The following is a 17,531-nucleotide window of genomic DNA, read 5'->3' on the forward strand; positions in this document are numbered from 1 at the left end:
TTCCCAAAAGTAGAATTTTTATTGACAGTACGGGGAAACTAAAAACAAAGCTGAAAAGGAGCCGACAATGCACAACTAGCCCCCCCGGTACGGGTCAGAGACATCCTTGGGTAAAGAGCTGCTCCCCCCCGATCCAATTCCCATCGTAGCATTTCGTAAAATAAAAAAATAGCACAGGGTTAGTACAGCTGCAACCCACGGCCCCATCCCGGCCTGCAGCTGCAGGAGGGACACGGCTGCGCCAGCCCCCAGCACTGCAGAGGAGGTGGTGTGGAAGCCAGGACCTGCATTTCTCCCTGGAAAAGGGCTTTGCTTTGTTCTCCTGCGTGGCTGCCATTCTTCAGGAGCATTTACATGCAAAAAAGACCTTTGTTTCTCAGGAGTTGCTGTTCTTGCTCATTTCCTAGCGAAGAGGAGGCTAACCAGGAGCACTCGGAGGAACAAAGACCCTGCTTCCATAGAAAAGCCCTAGGGAACAAAGGAGGAGAGGGGAAAGTGTGTGCAGAGAAACTTTCCAGTTCAGAAATGCCTCTCAGCACTGGCAGTTCCTGACGTGACAGAAGTTCTAACAGGAGTTATCCGCAGCATCTGCCCCCTCCCAGGACCCCCGGTACCTCTCCCAGCCAGTGAGAGACGTGCGGGCCTCGTGAGGTGCCGGTCCGCGTGCGTGATGTCTCTGTACAATGCATTCAAAACAAAACTTTTTTTTTTTTTTAATATCAGCTCAACAGAAATCAGCTTCTCCGTGAAAGTTTCAGCACACAGAAGGCAACTCCAAGCAGCAAAAGGAAGGAGGAGCAGCGGCTTTCCGCGCTGAACTCTGCTCCTGCGGCCAACCCAGGGCTAAGAGGAGAGGGCGGGCAGGCAGTGCGGGGTGCAGACAGAAAACCTCTCGAAGTGTTCATTAGAAACACTATTTATTCACCCCTTTTGGTTACAAGTGGGCAGGGTTAAGCAGAGGCGGAGGAGGATGCCATGCACTCAGCTGCTTTACGTCCCCTCCACCATCCGAGCGGCTGCTCTCGCGGCGTTTCAGCCCGTGGGTCTGGCCCAAGCTTGGGAAAGCTGCCGGTGCCTGGGGTTTCGCTTCGCAGTCTGATTTAAAAAAAACAAAACAAAAACAAAAACCCCAAAAAACTAAATAAATATTGATCCAAAAGAAGCCAGAGGAGGGCAAGCTTTTGGTACAACAGCTGCATTTCGCTCTGGCAACACCCCTACCCCCAGAGCTGCTGTGTGAGACCCCTACGAGCACACCTGGGGGTTGGCACAGACTTTGCAGAGCCTGTTACACGTGAAACCACGGAGCGAACAAACAACAGAAACCTTTTGAGAACTCTGGTTAGCTCGTCACAACCCCAGTGACTTTGCTTCGCGCTCTTTGGGCGAGGAGAGCCGACAGTCAGGGTTTGGGAGAATCCAAAGAAAACAGGCTCACTCCACGCCAGCGGTCTGCAGTTTCAGCTACGTTTGCTTCCTGGTCTTCGCTGTGAAAGCAGACTGCTGTGCGCCTAAAAGGATGGACTCATTTGACCTTGTAACTGCTCTGCCGAGTTTCCAAGTGGTGAACCAGGGACCTGGAACGCAGAGGCCACTGCAGTTGTCCTTTCCTATGATATATTTATATATATATATAGTATATATATATTTAGACCAGCCCTGCCAAGTCTATTCGTCCGCTCAGGTGCACATCACCAAGAGTCGTTTCCCACCATCGCATGACGTATAAAACAGGAGTTAGGTGGCTAAGGGAAGGGAAGCTGTTTTCAACTGTTCGCTCTCCCCTTTCCGAGAGAAGGGAGCGGAGGTCACGGCGCAGGCCCCGCACAGCCTTATCGGTCCATCTCATCGAGCAGCGGCGTGGCGTCCCCAGCGATGGACATGGGCGTGCTCTCGATCATGGGGCTGGGGGACGGGCGAGGAGTCAACCTCTGCTTCTGTTTCCTCCGTTCAGCCTCCTTCTCCTGCAGCCACTGCTCGGCCATCTTCCCCCAGTCGATCGCAGCGTGGCTGTTGGTCCTGTAACGACAGAGACAGGAGGTGGGATGTGCCAGAAAGTAAACCCAGAGTAGCTTTCCCTGCCCTCCCTCCCCAAAAAATCCCATGCGGGAGGATTTGAGACAACCCCACCGTGCTGCTTCCGTGGGAATCCACAAAAGCAACCAGCAGGTGACACAGGTGACACCCGGTGACACTCACTTTGGCTGCTGCCTCTGCCTGGAGCTGGACGATGGCTGCGACTGTGTCTGGGACTGGGTGGACTGGGGGGTGGTGTTGGCCTGCAGCTGGTACTGGGGGGTTGTGATCGGCTGGCTGGGGGTAGTGTAGGAGTAACTGGGGGTCATCAGAGGGGTGGCCACTGGTTGCTGTGCTGGAGTCGTGAAGACCTGCAGGAAGCAGAGACGGTTAGAGGACAGAGGGTAAACCCTGCAAGGCAAAAGTTTGGCATGCTCAGCACTGCCCTGCTGGCAGGAGGCTGGTGCACGTCCTTGCTGCACGCTCCCTGGCCTGCTGGAGCCCCTCATCTGCACAATGAGAGGTTCACAAATCGCAGCCTAGGGAATTGGGGGCTGCAGGGCAGGAGGAGCAGCACCCTGCTGAGCACGAGACATTTTTCTGGGGCCTGCTTCTTTCCCCCCCAGAGCTCCCAGTCATAAAATAGGCACCCTTCCTTGTTCATCCCACACAGGGTACAAGGGGAGATGTTGAAAGCAAACAAAGGAAAGGACCACAAGAGAGATGGGTGCAAGAGATACAGAAACAACATCCTACAGTGGACATGAAGAACAGATGAATTTGCTCTTATTTTTCTGCCCTATTCATCTCCCTTTTCCTTCAGGTTGTCTCAGTGCTTAACACATTGGGTTATCCACAGTCCCTGCCTATCCCCAGCTCAACACTTGTTTTGCAAAACTCCATGAAAACCTCCCAAGGTGGTCCAAAAGAGAATCACTCCTCCCTGCAAGCCTCGTCTTGCAGCACCTCTTCATCAGCTCTGATGGCAGGGCATGTTTCTTGTACCCAGACAACTCAGTCCTTCCGCAGCTGGATTTAGCCTCAGGGTCAGCCAGGGAACTGGCAGCGCGTGCCGGGGGGAGGCAGGCACCAGCGTGTGTGAGGAAAGGCTTCAGCACGAGCTGAAACTGTTCAACTCCCTGCAAAGCCCCTGGGTATTCGGTCAGGCTGAGGTGTTCGCCTGCCGGTGCGGCTCGGAGATTAGCACGCTGAGCTGAAAAGCCCTGCAAACTCAGCGCATAGTTTCACAGCTAATCTCTTCCTCTGGCAGCTCACGTTGGCGATTCAGGGGCACAATCACAAGGTTGTGTGCCTTCACCGCTGGATCCCTTCTCTCTACCCTGCTGCATTCCTTGGGGGCCTGGCCAGTTTGCTATTTGTTTCAGCTCTCCCCAGAGCAGGACGGGGTTACGCGCCTCATTTGCTCAGCCACGGGAGGGAGGCAAGAAGAAATCTGGTCCAAGAACCCTCTCAAGCTCCCCTCTGTAGCAGATCTCTGGCAACGAGCAACCCCTAGCACCACAAAGAATTCCCATGGGATGGTTTGTAGTGGTGAGAAGCAGCCACGCAACACCTTGTCCCCAAGGCTTAGAAGTGACACCTACATGGTACGCGCTGCTGCCACCTCCGCTGCCCCCGTAGCCGTACTGACTGGATGCCCACTGTGCAGGGGTGGCGTTGGGGTTTTGCCCCTGGCCCGTCACGGCAGCGATGGCACTGAACATCTGGGAGGTCATGTTCTGCGGGAGGGCGTTCACTGCACGGGTCAGGTCTGCAAGAAGGACCATTGTGTTAGATAAAGCAGAGCCTGGAGGACTTTGTACCCCAGTTCCACCAGGAAAGGCCTGCACTGACCTGCCAGGTTAATGTTAGCTGGAGTAGCATTAATGGAGGCTGGAGTCCTGGTCCGACTGCTACTGCTGGGGGTAATACCTGTGCAAAATAGAAGCCAAGAGGGATGGGTTAGTTCTCCCAGGAGAGCAGCTGTTGGTCTGATATTCAAGGTTTGAAAAAAATAAAAAATTGTTGGAAACACTTGTATTGGCAAGGTGCAGTTTTACCAGGACATGGCATGTGCAGGATTGTATGGTGGGAGAGGCTAAGGGAGGGGAAAGGGGCAATTCCTTTGCTGCATGGCCCACGTGGCCAAAAGATTCTTAGGAGAGCTCTTAACAGGTCGATGAAATACAAAAACTTGAGTACTGCTTTGAAACCTTCCACATACAGAAAATCCTAGAACACGTTTCAGGGACAAAGACCACAGAATTGTCCTTTACTAACAGCCCTAACTATGTGACGCCCATGAAACAGAAAGCTGAGACACTGAGGTTTTGGGATGCTCACCTGGAACAGGGTCCTGATAATGATCCTTAAACCATCGGAAGAGTCCGTTCACGGTAGGGAAGATCTGGCCCCGGTAGCGGAATCCTTCTGGTGTGACTGTCACATACTCTATCCTGTGAGGAGCAGGGAATGCGGGAGAGCACAAGAGATCACAGGCTGCTCCAGATACCTGCCTCCATACAGCACCCTCACGCTAACAGGCAACAATAGGAACAGGCATGGCATGGCCTACAAACTTGGGTGAAGGCTGACTTACAGAGACTGACAGAACTGGAAGAGAAACTGGCAGCACTAAGCCCAGGTGTGGTACTGGCAGTACTCAGCTCCAGCTGCTGGGCTTGCCTCTCATTTACCTTGGTTTGCCTCGAGGCTGATATCCCAAGAGGAATTTGCCAGGTAGATCTTTACAGGCACTGATAAAGTAGGGAATAAATGTTGGCTTCTCTTTCTTGGTCTTTATCAGCAGCTCTTCCAGCTTCTAATTAGAGAAAGAAAGAGAAAAAGAAACGCTCAAGGAGAGCTTACATTTTTAGCAACATGGAGAACCTGCAGGAACCCATCCTGACTCCACTGCTGCTAGACAATCCCCCTGAAACCTACAGCTGGAAAGTGACTGCCAAGCAACGAGGAAGATCAGAGCTCAGTCCAGCAGCAGCTCATGCTAGACTCAAGGAGTTTAAGATCTACCCTGAGACAAAGACACCTATTTATCTCCCACACAAGCTACCGCAGCCTGGGACGGGCTCACCTTCTTGTCTCCACCGTTGCAATCCTGATAGTATTTGTGATTCAACAGGTCTCTGGCAAAAGAAGCCATAGGCTGGACATAGCGAGCGACAATTTCATCCAGGTCTTCAAACTCCTTTGGGCAAACACAGTTAAAGAGGTATTTAGGGTGCGTGATGAGGAAACTGATCCTAGTATACAGCTATCAGTCATATATCCTGCACAGCAAGGCTGGATGCTTTGAGTGAAAATTGTCTAAGAGAAGAGTAACACCCATTGCAGTTCTCTAGCCTGCCTGAAAGCAGCTGCAAGGACAGAAAGGCTGTGCCAACCTGTTCCTGCCACGGAGGTATTTCTTCTTCCCCACCAAGCCCTTCCCAGGCATGCTCTGCAGGGCTCTTACCTCGGTGTTAATCCAAAGCGTGGCACCCAGACTGAAAGCGTTCTCCTTGCCCTCTTCTCGGACATCCACATGCTGGTAAATCCCATCGTTCACCTTCCAGGTGACTGTAAGGTGGTTCTCCCCTTTGCTACTTGGCCGAATAATCACGTCCCCTTGGTCCATGGTCTCCATCATCTTCTCAGCTTGCTTGAAGCTAATGTTGTGGAATGACGGGTGAGCAATTACTCTCTTGATGTACGCTAGGGGGGACAAAGAGGAGTATTTAGGCTTCCAAGAGGAACTGCTTTATTCCAATTGTGCTTGTTTTCCCTGGGAAGCACCCTAGGAAGGCTGATGTCACAGGGGAGGGAAAAAGGACAGACTCACTCGTTCGCTGCTGCTTTCTTTTCAGGTCTTCTTCCTGTTTGTGATCTGCTGCCTCAGAATCAAAGTCATAGTAGGTGTCCTTAGGCAGTTTCCACTCGTTGTTCTTGTCCACCAAGTCAGAAGTCCTGCAGGTCAGATCTGCACTGAACTTCTCAATGTCAATCTTCATAATCCTGCAGTGAACAGTCATTCCCACCTGCAGGAGAGGGTCATGCAAAGCTGGTCAGCAGGTGTGGCTGATACGCCAGGCACCCTGTGCTACAGAGCAGTCTGCGTGGGGTTGTGCTGCCAATGAGGAGGCACAAGTACCTCACGTATTTCAGACTGATACCACCTTTAAAAGTGATCCTTCAATATGAACTGAAAACCAACTGATCCCCAAGATGACTAGAATCAAAAGAGATTGAAGACATTTCTTGCTGGCAGTTCTCTATCATCTATCTACACCCCACATCACACTGGAAACTGCATGTCTGGAAGCTAAAGACAATGAATTTTGCTATTTCAGGTATCTTTAACAATGGGAGCAGCAAAACTGGACTTCATGATGCACAAGCAAGCAGTTATGTCTGTTCGGAAACAGACTGGAAGACACCCAAAAGACTAGTCCAGTTAAATGGGAAATCCCACCACAAAAACTGCAATGTCTTAGCCCAGTTAACCGTGCTGAAGTCAACAATGGCTCTTTAAAAAGCTGCTAAGAGATCTCTGTGCTTACAGGATTATCCATCACCTGCGTGGACTGTCAGGGAATCCAAGAAGACAGAAAAGATGTTAAACCTCTATTTTATCACGATAGAAATAAGTGATCCCGTGATTTCAGAACCCCAGTCCCTGTCCTGAACAAGAACAGCAACTCTGATGACCTCCACAAATGAATTGCAAAAGAAAAAGCTACGAGAGAGGGAAACAGACCCTGCATATCTAACAGCAGTTCTGTGAACTCTTTAGAAAGCCAGAAACAAAGGGCAGCTCTGCATTAGAATGCCTTTTGGTCTCCCAAACCCAGACTATAATAAATTCTCCCACAGTACAACATGTTAACTGATTAACATGGTTTCCACCAGCTGCCAAGAGAGATTTGCACTCTGGGACAAGGACGCTAACCAGAACCTGAACTTTCTGCTGATTTAAAGTCCTTCAATGGAAAATAAGGTTTGAGAAGCCATTTAGGAAACAGCATTAACCAAACTATGAATTATTGCCATTGACTCCACGCTCTTCTAGTTCTTGCAGGGTATGTGAAAACTCGCTGCTTTCATACCTTCACCCTTTCTTCTGGCCGTTTGACCACCTTATCACTAAGAAATTTTGTTGGGATGAAGCCAGCAACGCCATTATCCAGACGTGTCTTCACTCCGATGGCCTGACCTGGGCAGGAACCGCTGTCAAAGTGATTCCAAACCTGGAGCAAGGCAAAGATAAAAAGTCAGTCTGCATGGAAACACTATAACCCAGGCAGCTCACACTCAAACAAGTCTAAAAGCTGTGTCAGCAAACAGGCACAGCCAGCACAGACGTGTGGAAGGGCAGAGGACAGAGGACTTCAACGAAAGCTACCCAGTAATGCAGTCTTCCTACTTCAGCTGAATAGAACTGATGGGACTTTGCAACCAGGAACATTTTTAGACCCTGAACAAAAGCCTGCAGCCAGGGCTGGTTTCTAACGAACACTATAGGACTCTAAAGTCACTGATTACCAATGCTGGAATTCAAATGTTTGGAAGAGAGACCTAAAGTACAGCTGCATTAAGCAGCAGGGAGTCCAGATAAGTTCTTAAAATTGTGAAGGTGGCAGAACAAACTTCTGTTCTCTATGTCACTGGCAGCTTCTCTGCGTAAAACACAATCCTAGACCACAAACAAGCCTGCTTTATGTATTTGCAAAGAACTGGCCAGCTTATCCCCAAATCCATTGCACTCCTAGTTCAGTTCACTAAGATCCATAAAGGACCTGTCAAATCCATACTGAGGCAATTAGTCAAAACTGGAACATTTTATATTTGCAATCAAAGGTCACATTCAGGTTGGGGTCCTGGGGCACTGCAGACATAATCTTGGCTCTGTTACCTTGTTTCTCAAGAGCCCTTGGCTACTGCATCCCTACAAAATGCTCAGGTCTGCTGATACACTCCTGGCAAAGGTAGGGCCGGCAAGAGAAGCAGCCCTACCTCACTGAGCTCTGGGAAGTTATCCTGCTGACAGAAAGGACATTGCCAAAGGCCAGTTTCGTCGTTCCGTATTGCCTGGTCGTAGCTTTCTCCTTGTGGCCGCCTGTGGGCTATCCCGGTGACATTGCAGATGATCATTTTACCTGTGGTGTGATGGGAGAGAAGAAGGAGAGGATGAAAAATTGAAAGCCAACTGCAGGGCCAGACATTTACTTGGATCTAAGGCAGATGTATTAAGGTGTTAAGACTTCCCAGGTACACAAAAAGCTGCCTCACACACTTGTAATCCTAGCACTGTCCCAATGTCACCCTCAGCAACATTCCTTTGCCCCACCTCTACGTATTTTAAATCTACTTAGGATGACAACAATCATCAGAGCCCTCTAAGCGAACACAGATGTACCTATATAAAATGTCTCTGGAGTTTCTTTGGTCAGCATGTTGAAGACCTCTTCTGTGTTTGGAGCACGGTATGGTGTTCTCAGGTCCTTATACCTGCAGCTCAGTTCAGCTCGGATGTCATACAAAGTGATATGCTTGTCACCGTAGCCCTGCATAGTATTTAAAGGTTATAAAGCCTTAAGTGACAGGGAGGAGGTGAAAAGGGAATCCAGGGTAAGTTACAAAAGAATTCACAGAACTTATCAAACACCAAATTAAAGAAAGGGGGCGGGGGGGAGACGACAACACCACAGAGTGTCATCATCATCAAACTGTAGGACTTAGTCACAGTGTGTTGAGGAGGTAAAAAGTATTACTAAATTCAGAAAAAATTAAGTTCAGTGGGTGCAAAACCAGCCTAATTACTGTCTTTTCCCTTCCCCTGCCCCAGGCATACTTTCTGTAAGAATTTACTACATGCCATTGTCAGACACCGAATACTTGTCATAGCTGTTTATAAATTTTACAATGGCAACAGATGAATATCATCTCCTAAAAAGGACAAAGGTCACCAGCTGTAAAACCTAACAAACTGAGCTGGGCCACGCAGCTTCCCCTGTTTCTCAGCACCAGGAATCCCCAGCACACCTGTCGTTCCAGTTCTTCAGCAAAGGCGTCAAGATCCAGGTCTTTCAGTCGCTCGGGGTTTTCTAAGATCTCCTCTAGAGCTCCTGCAGGATTAGCATCCTCAGCTGACTCATCATACTCCAAGGCATCTACTGCCATTTTTCTTGCCCACTCGTAGGTTTCGGGATGGACTCTGGAACCATCTAGGACTTCGATGTAGGAATCAGTACTGAAATAAAACCAGAGACACCTTCAGATAAGGACACTGCAGAGTTCCAGAGCCAGCTCCTTCAGCTCGATACGAATTATCCTATTGACCATCACTGTTGGCTGCATGGCTGCTTTGCCACCACTGACCCCAAAGGAACAAACTACTCTCAACAGGACACAAAGAATTCTTCCTTGCTAAATCAGTAGGATCCAAGGCAAATTCCAGACCGCAGCTCCTGCGCCTCAATGTCATAGCCAGGCTTTTGGATGCTACATAGACTCGATGACTCATGACTCAGTTTGCTATAGGTGCTGTACAAGCACACAGCTCTGTAAGTTTCCTTCCTTATACAAATTAAATGTTGCCAACTGGTGGTGCAGCCACCTGCATCCAGTTTGGAGAAGTGTATGCTTTGCCCTTGCACCTCTGGGACTTGGGTCCTGCAAGATCCAACCACCTAGTAGGGTTGGATCACTCAGTGTTAGGATTCAGCCAGCTGTCCTTTCTCAGACTGCTTTTCAAAAGAAAAAAAAAGGAAAAAAAAATAAAAAAATGCTGTGGCAGCCTTAGAAAAAGCACGTTCCCAACAAGTGACCCTTCTGCACAAAGCTGGCAGCTGAAGACGTAGAAAATAGGTTATCACTGTCCTCCAAACACACATTTCTTGTTCAGTTACCAGTAGCCTAATGCTCTACAAGTTGACCAGTCTTGCTATGAGGAAGTTAAATTGCTGATTTATGTCCCCATTCTGAAACTTCAGAAAAATAAAATGCTGTTGGTAGGACTAGGCAGAAACCAAAGAGAAGTGCATATGGGTCACTGACGGACATGCACAAGGACTACGGAAAGTTAAGGAAGAACTGGTTTTAGTCTAGTTCCTCTTGACCACAAAGGGTCTTTCACACCATAGCAAGCTATATAATTAATGTTCCGCAGCTCACATTGCTGGCCACGTTTAGCTACCCTTAAGAATCAGATTAATAACCAGCAATACCTGAACTTGGCCAGAAATCAGAGGGGCCACACAGAAACTCCTAGGAACATGGACTCCACAGAACAAGACTGTTTAGCCTGTGACACACTTAACTTCACAGCCTGTGCAGCACTGAACACAATCCAATACCCACCTATCACCCAGCGACGCTGTGTCTATTTTGATGAAGCCAGCACAGTTGATAAACACCTTGGGTCCCATGTGACACATTGTAACCAGCTGGGTCCTGTTCTCCAGGCGTGTGTTGTTCTGTTTTAAGATCTGGAGAAAGAAGAGACAGCATTAAGTTTTGCTAAACACAAGGTTTTCCCAGGAAAAGCAGAGGATTCTCACTGGACAGTGCGGTATTCAAAGCATCTGACATAACCAAGACCATCACAAATCATTAACCGTTGCCCTCTGCCTGTGTCTCAACACTGCACAAAGGGAGGTGACTCCCCATGGAACAGCTCCAGCTCTCAGGAAGAGCGTTGGCTTTTTGCCTTGTGTTTTCCACAGTATGGAGGTGTCCTGGTACCGTAACAGCGCATCCGCTGCTGTGGGTTCAGGAGCTAGCTAGTACTGACAGATCTGCTGAGTTGCGTGGGTCTGTGAAGGACACAAGTCCACAAACAGCTTCGGGGTTAGGCGCAGTGAGGTAACGCATATGAAAACTCGTCGACAGAGCTGTCAGCTGCATCTGGCACGCAGAACTCTGACTCAGCTCATCACAACACTGCCATCAGGCCAACTCACACACCGCTCGGGATGCATTGTTTTTGTAGGCAGTGACAGAAGCCTCCTTACCTTTAGCAGATGAGTGCCTTTGCGTGGTCCCAGGCCACACACATACTGCAGCAAAGCCTGGCTGTGAGGGTGAGCAATTGCCCGATTGACATCCACTCCCACCTCGTTCACGCGGTTTATGAATTCGCAGTAGAGGGCATTCAGCAGTTCCTCCTTCACCACGTGCTCCTGACAGAAGGGAGAGGCATTAGCCTCGCAAGGGGATGTGTGTGCAACGCTTTGCCATAAGCAAGCGGGGCCAGATGCAGTAGACTGGCTCTCAGGGGCTGTACTGCACCTCAGAGTTACCCCTGGGAACAGCCTAAAGGCAGGAGGCAGATGAGCTAAAGAAGGCAGAAAAAAAGGTGCTGTGTAGCCTGAACGTGGCACAGAACAGGCAGAGCTTGCACCAGTTCAACTGGGGATACTTTTCCTTGGCAGAAAACAGTCCCAGGTCTCCCAGGCCACTTTTTTTTTTTTTTCCCCTCCCAAAAATGGATCCCCCCTGCCCAAGGATCCTACAAGGAACCCTTACCTGCAGAGGGTGGAGTTTCAGGCAGAGAATATCCTCATCAGAGCTGCAGACCTGGGCAAACTCTATGAGAGGATCCTGAATGCGACGAGCAAGGGAGACTGCTTGACGCAGCAAAGGTGGGTAATCCCGAAATTCATTCTGCAAGAGGCCAGAGAATCACATTTTGTAGCACAACGTGCAAAGACATCAGACAAGAACGGGAACACAGGAGGCATTTGGTGCTCAGGCAAAGAGAGACGAGATCAAAGACCTACAGGAATGATGCTGTAATTAGGAATGAAACAAACCCATCCACTCAGCTGAACAAAATCGATTTCAGAATGCACCAACATCTACTTTGTACATCTGCTGATGCCAACTTCTTCAGGGAAACCTAAACAAGATGCTTTGCCTTGACCCAGGGATCAGCATGTCATTTTCTAGATGGATCACATGAGGCAGTGGATGACACAAGGCTGGGCCAGCAGAATAAACAGAGGCCAAGACAGCCTGAGTAAGACTGAGAGGTGTCTAGAATAACAGAAGGCTCACCTCAGACTTCTTGCTGTTCATGTAGAGGATGGCCAATTCATTGTCCACCAGCTCCACTCCTATAGAGGACAGCTGCTGCCCCTGATCCAGCTCGTGAACAATTCTCTTTACATCCTCCATCAGCATCTGAGCATCCCTAGGGAGAGATGGCCAAAGGTATTGAGGGGAGAATGCAAGACTGCAGCTTGCTACACACTCAAAAACTGTTTTGGGGCTGCCTGATCCTCCTCCTGCTAACTGTACAAACAATGAAATGTGGAGGAGCACAAGGAAAGGACTGCAAAAAGACCTGGAAATGCAAGGAACACAAAGACACTTGCTCTGACCTGTTCTCGCCTGCGATTGTCACCACGTGAGGCTTCTTGTTCAAAAGAAATTTTTTCAAGGTTTCGATATCCTGTGCCTGGAAAGAAGAAGGTGAGACGGGTCAGAGTAGAAACGCTAGAGAGCTTCTGCATTGGATTAGCTACTAGTCTTGGGTTCCTATTTCACAGGGAAAATCCTCCCTCACTGCTACCTTGACCTGCCACCACAACATGGATCTAGATAAACACCTTCTCCAGAGGCCCTGCAGACAACTGCAAGGACAAACATGAAAGCTCTGCAGAGGAAAGACTGATGCTATCATGCTTCTGTGTTTCAGGATAGCAGTAAAAGCAGGGAATGGAAGTTAAAAGCCTATCCCAAGCTCCAGTAGGTCCTGCAGCATTTCACCATTACAGCATGATCAGGGAAAGTGGAGAAGATTTGTAGCTGTATAACCACAGAAGCTCACAAACCCCAACCAACAGAACTCAGGAATGGCAAGGCCCTGTCACTCCCTGTAGGAGGAGCAGCAGAAGCGAGCTGGAATCTAACTGAAAGCCTCTCCAGCAGAATAATTACAGGGTGGAAAAAAAAAAAAGCAGAATTCTTGCATGCAGGAGTGACAAAGCCTGTGCTGTCTTCAGACTGGCTATTCCTCACCAGCCCACAGTGCATCACCCAGTTCCAAAAGCGACCTGCGGGCATTAGTCTCAAGACATGAGCTGTGCCGCGCTCACCTTCTTCTCCCTCTCTTCCTCGCGCCAGGCATTCCTTCTCTTTGTGAAATGTGGCAATCGGAGGAAGTCTGTAACCTCGCCCTCTCCATTAACAAGGGCACAGAACACGGGGTGGTCCCTGCAGAACAAAGATCACTCAGAAACAGAGGACTGCTAAAGCTGAACACGGATCCAGAGCCAATTCCTCTCCTCCTACCTGGCTGAGGAAAAGGCAATGCCTAGCACCCGAATCCCCTTCCCTTGGTTTTCGTCCATGAAATCATCATCTTCCTCCACTTGCTGATCAGGACGGTACGAAGCTACTTTTAGCCAGTTGTACAGCTTGCGGCTGCAGGCCTAGAAGAACAGAGAAAGAGAGACAGGAGTGAGAAAATCCACTGCAGGTGCTCTGGCATAGCCCTTCTCCACAGGGACGGTCAGGGACTGCTCAGGGCAGCAGGACAGCAGCCTGCCAGATTAGGACCAGGTCTCCAGAAACACAAAGCCCATTTTACCTCCCACTGAAGCATCTGCTTTACTCTGCCTTTAGAACCTGACTCAGACCTCTCACTGTCCTCTCCTCCTTCCCAAGTACCTGCATGTGGCCCGTCAGCAGCCATTTTCAGTGTACTGTACGACTTTCAGCATTTGTAACCCCAGCTCTGACTCGAACCCATCTGTCCCCCACCTCACCTTGAGAACATATTCCTTGGCCTCCACCAACAGCTTGTTCTTCAACTCTTTAGCCATCTGCACGTAGAGGAACTGGTTGAGGGACCGCTCAATGGCCATAGTACGCTGCCGATTCCACTCCTGCACCTGGTGGCTGAACTCATCCCGATAGTAGAACTGTTTGATTTCCTCAAAGTATGTCTGGTCGCTACCATAACTGCAAAAGAAAGAGGGGGAGATATAGACATGCTCCAAACACCTGCATTGATGCCACCACTGTCAGATACCTGCACAGGGACGTGACCTGATTCAGGAAGCTACCTGGTAAGTACAGAGAAGATCCAATCCTCCCATCCAAGACTCCCTTATTTGCAAGAGCTATGCTGCTAGACAGACCTCAGCTGGATGTTCTGCTGGCAGCACAGAGAGGACTGACACAGGGGAGCCCACAGCCACTGCAGCACACCCTTACCTTATTGCACAGCGTGGCTGCTCGGAAGAAAGGGAAGAAACCAAGAAGCCACACAGCAAGGGTGATTTGGAAACAAGCACTGCCTTTCACAAACAGCCTAAAGCCTTTAGAATTTGCTTTCAAATGAATAAGCCAGATTTCTTCTAAAGTTTTCAGTCAGATGATGATAAAAGCGAGCCTCCCGAGGCTGCTTATCATTAAGGTCCAGGAGACCAGACCACAATCTCCAGAAGCAGTTTGGGATACAGAGGAGCTCTAACAGCACAGCAGCACTGGACAAATGAGCTCTGCCAGGGCACAACCAGCGAGGACTCACCCCTCCACTCCTTTCATGTCAATGCTGATGTCTATAGTCAGCAGCGCCTCATCCTCCGCCAGGCTCATTTTCAAGAACTGGTCATCTCGCAGCTCCTTCACAGGCTTGTTCTTCAAGTATTTAAAGGAATAGGCATAGTGGGCTTCATCGATATCCTGGAGAGAGGAGAGAATCAGTAAGCATGGAGGGCACTCACAAGGAATGACCCTACTGTATACTGGTTTTCATTAAATACCCCTATGCCTGCCAGTTTATGTTTCCTTCCCCAGCAGGATGCAGTGGAATCTGTTCCCAGCTGGAGAAACAGACTGTTCCAACAACTGAAGGCAACATCTCAACAGTAAGAGTCAGGTCTGATGAAATGTTGAAACTAAAAATACAGCATGCTGCTGAGCTGGCCTCTCTAACAGCCTGGCTAACACACTGCTATAAGATCTACTGAAGGTTGCCACTGGTGTGGAAGAAGTTTCCAGATGCAAAACGAACATTTGTGTATTATTTAGATCCTTCCCTGAATTGACCCACAAAGTCAGAGCTTCCTTCCTTACCTTCTTCCCCTTTTTGGTTGGTGAAATGTTGATTTTAGCTCTCTCTTGGAAAGTCTGCCTCAGGACCTGCCTGACCAAAGGCTCTCTGGCTATCTGCAAAGCCACCATGTACCGGGCTCCTTCCAGCACAGCTTCTGGACTGGGGAATTGACTAAAAGGAAAAAAGGTAACAGTAAGCACTGGGACTTCAGAACACGCCAAGATCATCCGAAGGCCCTGAGCAAGGCTCCCCACACACTGACCTACACACGTAATCCTTGGCCAGCTCCAGGGGCTCTGCAGGGAACTGCTCTGTCTCGTGCCGCTGGTAACTGTCTCGGAGATTCTCTCCAAACTGCTCAGGTGTCAGACCAAACTTTTTAGCCAGGCTGTCTGGGGGGGGAAATAAAAAAATCACAAAAATGATGAGAAGGGTACTGGAGATTATACTGAGCAAAATTACCAGTCCTCCTCCTCCAGGTAAGCCACACAACCCAGAAGAACACGCAAGCTAAGCCACAACACACTGCAAGCTCAGCATGACAGAGCAGAGCCCTTACCCAGCCCAGCTGTTTGACAGATGGTGTACATATCCCGACGAGAAGCCTGCTTCAGCTCAGGCCCTTTCTGCTCATCATCTTCAGCATCCTCTCCTTCACCTACGGGAAGCGTACGTTTAGCAAGGCCTCTTTACAGAGGCATACTGTCAGCTGCAGTGTGTCAGCAGCACAGCAAAGGGGACAAGCACTGTGCAACACAGCCCCTAAATCTCACGAACACAACTGGAAGGTCACAGTAGCCTTAAAATTATTCAGCGTTTGACAAACACCCTGAAAACACTAGCTTTTCTTCAATTTCTCTCTTTTGCACAATTTTAACAGCAGTATCTCCGGGTTGTATGCTAAAACATAAAGCAGGGTAGTTGAATCTTTGCTTTTACCCCATCACGAGGCGTGATATTCTGTCCCTTGGAAAAACAGCATCCTGTATAACTGATTTTAAGCATTTTTAGAGATATTTGGAAGACCTGGGACTAACCTGAGACAGAAGGGAACTGCAGAGATGGTCTGTGCACACACAAAGGCTTTTCAACAAACTTTCTTACTACTCTTTTGAACCAGGATTTTGAACCAGCCCGGGATTAGGAGACTTATCAAGTTTGGGGACAAACCTTCTTCCTCTTCACCATCCTCTCGGATACGCTTTTGCTTCTTTCGAGCAGCCTTTGCAGCATTCTGCATCTTAGGGATGTCTCGCCCATAGTACAGCAGGAAGTGATTATACACGTCCTTCAGCTCGTCCATGGACTGCACATCCTTCAGCCTAGAACATGCAAAGCCAGCATGTTACATCCTGCTCACAGCACAGCTGTGGGTAGAGCGCTCACAGAACCTGCTCTAGGACAGGTCAGGCAAAAGGAGTGCTTGGGCTCATCTTCTGAAGGAGTTTTAAATATTTCGCATCGCTGGCTTTGTGGTGAGGCTAAGATCAATGTAGTGCAATGGCCTGAGGGTCAGCGTTGTACAGATAGGTTGGAACACATTAAGTCATTTTGGAATGAATACAAAAACGTCATGGCACCATACCTCTCCATGTCAGTAGTATCAAGGGCCCTTATCCCATCAGCCAAAGGCTTGTCTGGGTCAGCAGATATTTGCTCATACTGGTAGGCTTGCATCTTCTCAAACAGACGTGTCAGGTTCTGCTTGCGGATCTTCAGCTGGGTCCACTAACATTAAAACAAAAATCTCCAGTGATGCACTGTAGCTGTGTGTCACATTTATCTCCTCCCTTTCCCCAAAGAGGGGATCCTAAGGAGGCACTCCCAGGATCTCAGGATATTTGTTGTATAAAAATCATCATCAACATCTTCACTCACAGCCATGCCCAGATGTGACACACATGGCAGATTTCATCTCAGAGACTATTTGTTTATTTTCTGTTAACACAAATTAAGGTTTGGATCTACCTAATAGCAGAAAAGGAACTTGCACTCTTTGCAGGAAAGGTCACTACACAAAAGGAACTTGGTGAAGGGAAAGGACTATTTTTTGCACTCTCTTTTGTCAGATAATTCTTTAACATCACGTGATGGCAGAGATGTAAAATGAGTAAAAAAAAAAAAGGCATAGAAGGTCTCCAGCTAGGTGGGAAGATAAAATAAATGCCGATTGGATAATTACCAATGAAAACACCTCTCACCTTCTCATCCCACTGCCAGACTCTCCACAGGTCGTTGATGTGCAACTCTGGCTCTACATACTCCTTTCTGTAGAAGGCGATGAATGGGACCTAGGTCAGAAACGAGACTCGTCAACACCAAGCAAAAGGAGAGGGGGCTGCTCCTGGCAGCCAGGAGTCCTTAGACTGCGTGTTCTCCACGTGGGAGAACAAGTTGATGGGGCAGCAATGTGGAAGATGTACCGAGTTGCAACACAACTCGAGACTTTTCC

The 17,531-nt window shown here is 48.9% G+C and overlaps 1 protein-coding gene across 2 annotated transcripts in view; it reads right to left on the reverse strand.

Moving 5' to 3' along the window:
- The window catches only part of SUPT6H (SPT6 homolog, histone chaperone and transcription elongation factor), a 27,163-nt gene continuing 9,632 nt past the window's right edge, over positions 1 to 17,531 (reverse strand). For both annotated transcript variants that reach the window (XM_005009888.6, XM_038165647.2), the window contains exons 10-37: positions 17,281 to 17,370; positions 16,665 to 16,807; positions 16,250 to 16,401; positions 15,639 to 15,737; positions 15,342 to 15,471; positions 15,100 to 15,250; positions 14,552 to 14,706; positions 13,785 to 13,980; positions 13,309 to 13,448; positions 13,113 to 13,230; positions 12,396 to 12,472; positions 12,070 to 12,205; positions 11,539 to 11,676; positions 11,025 to 11,192; positions 10,372 to 10,499; positions 9,055 to 9,262; positions 8,429 to 8,576; positions 8,026 to 8,168; positions 7,119 to 7,259; positions 5,855 to 6,050; positions 5,489 to 5,727; positions 5,108 to 5,221; positions 4,713 to 4,837; positions 4,360 to 4,472; positions 3,871 to 3,948; positions 3,621 to 3,787; positions 2,200 to 2,387; positions 1 to 2,019 (exon numbers count right to left, since the gene is read on the reverse strand). In XM_005009888.6, coding sequence (XP_005009945.3) covers positions 1,833 to 2,019; positions 2,200 to 2,387; positions 3,621 to 3,787; positions 3,871 to 3,948; positions 4,360 to 4,472; positions 4,713 to 4,837; positions 5,108 to 5,221; positions 5,489 to 5,727; positions 5,855 to 6,050; positions 7,119 to 7,259; positions 8,026 to 8,168; positions 8,429 to 8,576; positions 9,055 to 9,262; positions 10,372 to 10,499; positions 11,025 to 11,192; positions 11,539 to 11,676; positions 12,070 to 12,205; positions 12,396 to 12,472; positions 13,113 to 13,230; positions 13,309 to 13,448; positions 13,785 to 13,980; positions 14,552 to 14,706; positions 15,100 to 15,250; positions 15,342 to 15,471; positions 15,639 to 15,737; positions 16,250 to 16,401; positions 16,665 to 16,807; positions 17,281 to 17,370 — 4,068 coding nt within the window. In that variant the 3' untranslated portion in view covers positions 1 to 1,832. The remainder of the gene's footprint in view (positions 2,020 to 2,199; positions 2,388 to 3,620; positions 3,788 to 3,870; positions 3,949 to 4,359; positions 4,473 to 4,712; positions 4,838 to 5,107; positions 5,222 to 5,488; positions 5,728 to 5,854; positions 6,051 to 7,118; positions 7,260 to 8,025; positions 8,169 to 8,428; positions 8,577 to 9,054; positions 9,263 to 10,371; positions 10,500 to 11,024; positions 11,193 to 11,538; positions 11,677 to 12,069; positions 12,206 to 12,395; positions 12,473 to 13,112; positions 13,231 to 13,308; positions 13,449 to 13,784; positions 13,981 to 14,551; positions 14,707 to 15,099; positions 15,251 to 15,341; positions 15,472 to 15,638; positions 15,738 to 16,249; positions 16,402 to 16,664; positions 16,808 to 17,280; positions 17,371 to 17,531) is intronic.

Source organism: Anas platyrhynchos, chromosome 20 (assembly GCF_047663525.1).
Source record: "Anas platyrhynchos isolate ZD024472 breed Pekin duck chromosome 20, IASCAAS_PekinDuck_T2T, whole genome shotgun sequence".
NCBI lineage: Eukaryota > Metazoa > Chordata > Aves > Anseriformes > Anatidae > Anas > Anas platyrhynchos.